At 37.8% G+C, this 6000-nt stretch overlaps 1 protein-coding gene across 2 annotated transcripts in view; it reads left to right on the top strand.

Moving 5' to 3' along the window:
- The window catches only part of LOC146462876 (uncharacterized), a 15093-nt gene extending 10740 nt beyond the window's left edge, over nt 1-4353 (top strand). For both annotated transcript variants that reach the window (XM_085085046.1, XM_085085045.1), the window contains exon 2: nt 2907-4353. In XM_085085046.1, coding sequence (XP_084941172.1) covers nt 2928-3758 — 831 coding nt within the window. In that variant the 5' untranslated portion in view covers nt 2907-2927 and the 3' untranslated portion in view covers nt 3759-4353. The remainder of the gene's footprint in view (nt 1-2906) is intronic.
- Nucleotides 4354-6000: the final 1647 nt, after the last annotated feature.

The raw sequence follows: 6000 nt of genomic DNA, 5'->3' as shown, positions 1-6000 counted from the left end.
AATCAGTTAAAATTAGGCTCCCCTGCTTACAGGTGACTTAGCTTATTGAAGTTGAAGATCTACAGCAAAAAGAGAAAAAATCATGCACTTTAGTCAGTTCTTCTGTGTGATTACAATGTTCACATTCGTTTTTAACTCATGGTGCTATTTTATTGTACATGTGGGCATTATAATGCTCAACAAACTGACCTTCAACTTCAATCAAATCACAGGCAAATTAAAGTAATGTTATACTCGACCGGATAAGTCACCACACGAATAAAGCTTGCAATTGATTCTTAGTACAACTACAATCAATTGATTGTTCATTTCAACTAGCGCTAAAACTACAAACTTACCCCATAAAAACGTTTGTAAATGTTTTGATTTTAAAAATAAATAGGAAATGGCTACCTCGACAACCGAGATCAGATGAATTTGTAGCTAAATTCATTCGCTTGGTTGAATTGTGCATCATACATTTTCAAGCCAGTCTTTTATCAAAATCATTGAAATTAAAGCCTACCTGTTTCTAAAAAGTAGTTGTCCACGTTTTGTTGCTTAAAGCCATCATTTTCTAGCTTAAAAGAAGAAAAAACCGAGGAAATGTGCCTTGTTTTCTTGAGTCCTGGGCCCAGTTGCTCGAAGCATGATTAGCGCTAACCCGGGTTAAATACCATAATAACCTATAGGTTTTAATACCTTTTAACCAATGGTTAGCGCTAACCATGCTTCGAGCAACTCAGCCCTGCTCGCTAAAATCCAAAAGAAACGGTCTTCCTGCGAGCCTGCAGTGTATAGCCGCTGACCAAATTTGGCTTTCTTAGTGCCCAGTCTTCCAAGTCTGATGGAAATCCAAGATGGCTGCCGCTCTTGGCCCGGTGGTTTCCTTGTTTCCTTTATAAAAGAAGTAATGTGCAAGAAAGCGACAGGGTAATCACTTGATGAAGACTGTGAGCAAACTTTTAGCTATTGGAAATCACTTTTTATTTATAAGAATGAATTTCTGAGTCTGAGTATCACTAAGGCACTATCATGCTGCATGACAAGCACTGATCAGACAATCAGCTGAGTAAACTTATTTATTTGTCTATTGAATTATATCCTTTGGTGGGAAGCCATATCAAGCAGGAATCTTGGTGCAACATATCACAAATTTAAATTGCCAAAACGAAATTCCATATTCCATGTACCCGTTTCTCTGAGACATCCAAGCAATAGCTCCAAGCAAAAAACCAGCATTATTGATGACATTGCATTATTGCAACTTTCAGAGATTTAGTGAACAGTCTGTACTTTTCAACACCTTCAAGGTATAATTATTTATTCTGGAAGGTCAAACTCAGTAGAAACAGAAATTTTGATTCTTATTTTGAAATGTGACAAATGTATTTGTTACTAAAGCGGGCAGATCTACCAACATTGTATGCCCGATGTGACTTTCTTTCGAACAAACTTTTTTAACTCTATATCTTCATCAAGAAACCACAAACGCTCAAATTTGCTACCTCCACCTGCTCTTTCATCCCACAAGCTTAGGAGCAATAATCGTTTTATAAATTATTCCGGTGTGCAAGACCAATTGTCAAAAGAACTCTTTTATTATTAGTCATTAGTAGTAGTATGTAGCTTTTTAAATAATGTCCTTTTTCCTCTCGCAGAGTTCTATGCATTCTTCTTTATTATATGTTACCTGTAATTATTAAATTTTTTCTATATTTTGTATATATTATGTTTTTCAGTTTCATACAATTTAATTATTTGTACACGCAATTCAGTCTTCGGACTGCGAAGTGTCTTTGAATAAACGGTCTTATTGATTAATAAAATATATTACCAAATGCCTACACTGTAATTGCAAGTGTAATGGCCATTTATTTTCCATCACCATTTTTTTTCTTTTTATCATAGGGGTCTTGCAAACATCCTCATTTAATCCTTGAAGCTCATGAAGGATCCTGGCAAAGGTCTTTGCAAGATCCTTACTATCAAGGATCCTTTTAAGATCCGTCAAAGATATTCAGCTTAATTTAAAAATCCTTAAGGATCCCTAAGGATCCTGACAAAGATCTTTGCAAGATCTTCGAAGGATCCTTATTAAATTGTTGAAGATTTTGGCAAAGATCTCTTGCAAGATCTTTGAAAGGATCTTTTAAAGATTCTTCAAAGATCCTCATTAAATCCCTGAGGATCCTGGCAAAGATCTTTGCAGGATCTTCAAAAGGATGTTGCTAAGATTCTTTAAAGATCCTCATTAAATCCTTGACGATCCTGGCAAAGATCTTTGCAAGATCTTTAGAAGGATCTTTCTAAGATTCTTTAAAGATCCTCATTAAATCCTTGAGAATCCTGGCAAAGATCTTTGCAAGATCTTTAAAAGGATTTTTGTAAGATTCTTCAAAGATCCTCATTAAATCCTTGAGGATCCTGAAGGATCCTTGCAAAGATCTTTGCAAGATCTTTAAAAGGATCTTTGTAAGATTCTTCAAAGATCCTCATTAAATCCTTGAGGATCCTGAAGGATCCTTGCAAAGATCTTTGCAAGATCTTTAAAAGGATCTTTGTAAGATCCTTCAAAGATCCTCATCAAATCTTTGAGGATCTTGAAGGATCCTTGCAAAGATCTTTGCAGGAATCTTTGCAAGGATCTAACAAAGATCCTTGCAAGATCCTTACCAATTCCTTGAGGATCTTTGCAGATAGTATAACAAGATCTTGCAAATGCAGGATCTTTGAAGATCTTTGGAGGATCTTCAAAGATCCTATAAGGATCCTTTGAGGATCTTTATCTTTAAAGATCTTTGGCAGGTCTTTGAAGATCTTTAAAGATCCTTGAAGATCCTGTGAGGTTTTTCACCAGGGTTGCTCAAGCACTCCCCGTGTTAATATAATTAACTTAAATTTAATTACTTTACTAATTTTTGCAGGGCCCATCGCAGTCTACCATTATGCAAAGCAAGACACCGAGCAAGTTTGTTTTCCTGTGGACAACGTTACGATCGTGTTCCTCAGCGTTTGAGCGTTCAATTATGACTTTATCCAACACCTGTTTATGGTCCGAACCGTTTTCACAATCTTATTACTTCGGACCGGAAAGACAAAGCCGGCGCTATGAATCTCAGAAGGTTGACCCCAGTCGAAGCTACGAAGCCGTGGCTAAGGTGATATTGCAGCAATCTACCAGCAAAAACGTCGATTTGGTTTTCATCAAAGACATGGCTTATTACGTGAAAGGAAGATTGAAACTGTTACAGGATTTCTTTCCTTGCGCTAAACATTCGTTTCTCATTCGAGATCCCGAAAAGTCAATCCCCTCGCTGTACCGTATGAGTGAAAATCCAGAAATCAGATCCTCTGGGTGGGATTACTTTGAACCGAAAGAGGCTGGCTTCAAGGAACTTCACGAGACGTACGAGTTTATTAAAGAGAACCTTGACCCCAATCCTGTTATTGTCAATGCCGACGATTTGCTTGAGTCACCAAAGCAGATCATGAAGGCTTATTGTGATGGAGTAGGCATCCTATATGAAGATCACATGACGTCTTGGAAAGCAGATGAAGTTCTTTTTGCTTGGCACGACGGCTGGGCACAAGCCTGGCGGCAAGGCGCCGTAAACAGCAGCGGTTTTCTCAAGCCAAGTATGAGCAAAACCGCTGACGCATCCAGTGAGCCGGAAGTGACGTATCCTAATGCCGTCATTAAAGCTATTGAGGAAAGCCGGCCATTCTATGACAAGTTATGTACTGCTAAAATTAGATCGGTGTCACCGTGCGATTAGTTAATCTGTTGTATACCAAGAAAAAAAGGAAACATTTTTAATTTTTCATTCTTTTACTTCCGCCTAAATTTTTCAAAGGATGGTGCCTTTTTTTGCAACTGTGCATACGTTCTGCGCATCTCGGAATGGTTCGAGAGAGTCGGGTTTCGTATCGGCCGTGCCTGCTAAAACAGAGATTTGTTTGCGCGGTTTATGACTTTGCAGGAAAAGGAGATATTGGCAAGGGTGATTGAGATCCAAAGAGAAAATTAGGGGTAACCATGTATTTTTCAGAAATAATCAGCTTCGAGTTGGGAATAAAATGCCATACGTTGCTTTGTATTTTAACGCTTTTTTGGAATTATTATTGCTTAATAATCTCTGAAATATGTGTGGTTACCCCCAATTTTCTTTCTGGATTTCAATAGCCCTTGCTAAGATTTACTTTCCCCGCACAGTCATAAACTGTGCAAAAATACCTCAGTGTTATTTTGTATACTTATATTATTCAGTTTATGAAACATTTACTTCAATTGAGTTGACGATCTTACTTTACTCTTTCAACGTGTGATTTATTAGGGGACATTTTTGTTTTTAATAAAAGTAGATCTGTAAATGGTTTGAACCCAGGAGTCATGTGATAAGTACGAAAATTGTGATCATCCGGGTGAGTGTAGTTCTGAGAAGGATTGCCTTCTCAAGCAGTGCTTCTCAAGACTACACTCACCTGGATTGTGATAATTAACGTACGGATGAAAAGTAGAACTCACTTAGTTTAGAAAATATCAGAGCCTTTGTAACCGTCAAGTAAAACACGTAGGTGTTGAACAAGTGATCCGCCACCACTAGTACTCATCGGTTTGTCGCTGTGGTCTTACTAAGTCCAATCATATAAGATTACGCTGGAGATGAGACAGTTTCATTCACTTTATCGAAAGAAAGATGAAATATAGCTTTATTTGACGTTCGGGATCTACAATACCAATTGTATTTTGTTCCCCACACAAAGTCTTAGGCCCGGTTCATACGTCGAACTTTACATGAGCCGAACCTAATCATTTGGTTCGGCGCATGTAAAGATCGACGTATGAATCAGTTTGGATCGACAGATTTGTATTTGGGTCGACCCGCCGTTCTATTCGCAAAAGTTCGACTTCGATTCATACGTCGAACTTTTCATGTGCCGAACCAAATGCATACGTTACGTATAAATTATATAAATTAAATCTATCCCAGAGGTCTGCGCGTTCCATCGACTTGGCATGCGCAAAGGACTTCATTCTGAACAAGATGGCGAGAAAAGAGGAATGCGCTTGTTCTTCTTGTTTCGAAAAAACTAAATATACTTGTCTGAGATGCGAAAGATTAAAAAAAAAAGAATCTATTCTTGATGTGCGCATGCACTTCAAACCGACAGAAACTTTCCAATACAGGCTATATCAAAGGCGAAGCCTCAAGACTTCTCAGAACAAATTTTCAAAAACCGGCAACATTTGAAGAAAACATTGCTCTTTTCAAACCTAGATTACGCTACAAAGGTTACCTCGATAACCAAACAAAAAAACGGCAAAAACATTTTGCCGTTTGTTACGGAATATCGCCCTTCTGTTTGGCCTGACTTCATTATTTTACCAAACAAGCTGTTCCATGTCAGAATTCATCTTTCCCGCCGTTTTGAATCTTGTTGAGTGAAACCAACAGCCGCTGACCACGAAAATCTATTTTCTCACTTTAGCTTTAATTAAGTTCGACTTCAGTTAGGTTCGACGTCTGAATCAACTGCCGAACTTAATTATTTGGGTCGACCTTAATAGGTATTAGGTTCGGCTCATGTAAAGTTCGACGTATGAACCGGGCCTTAAAGGGGAAGTATCAAGGGGTTTTTAATATCTTTTGTTAAAAATGGTGAAATAAGATCTTCACTTAGCTACAAAATAATTCTAGACCAACGAGAGAAGAGAAATCAACTCAATTCTTGACAGGAACAACCTGTACTCTGTTCTGGCGCATTTTGGAAACAAAAGTACGAAAACTTGAAAAACATTAGCCTAACATTTTTCAAGTTTCAATCCATTCCGACCTACTCTGTCTCTGGCCAGGGACACTAATCGACAGTTTTGTGGCACTGGGGTGATAATTTATAACAAAACTAGACGATTATTTTTTGTTTCTGTTGTCAGACAAACATTTTTGGGTTTTGAAATGACAGCAAATTTTCGTGATACTTCCCGTTTAAGTACAATATTAGCGCTCCAATTCTCAA

The sequence above is a fragment of the Pavona decussata genome, unplaced genomic scaffold, assembly GCF_977016875.1.
Source record: "Pavona decussata unplaced genomic scaffold, jaPavDecu1.1 SCAFFOLD_184, whole genome shotgun sequence".
NCBI classification, from domain to species: Eukaryota; Metazoa; Cnidaria; class Anthozoa; order Scleractinia; family Agariciidae; genus Pavona; species Pavona decussata.
This window is presented reverse-complemented; position numbering and strand designations above follow the sequence as displayed.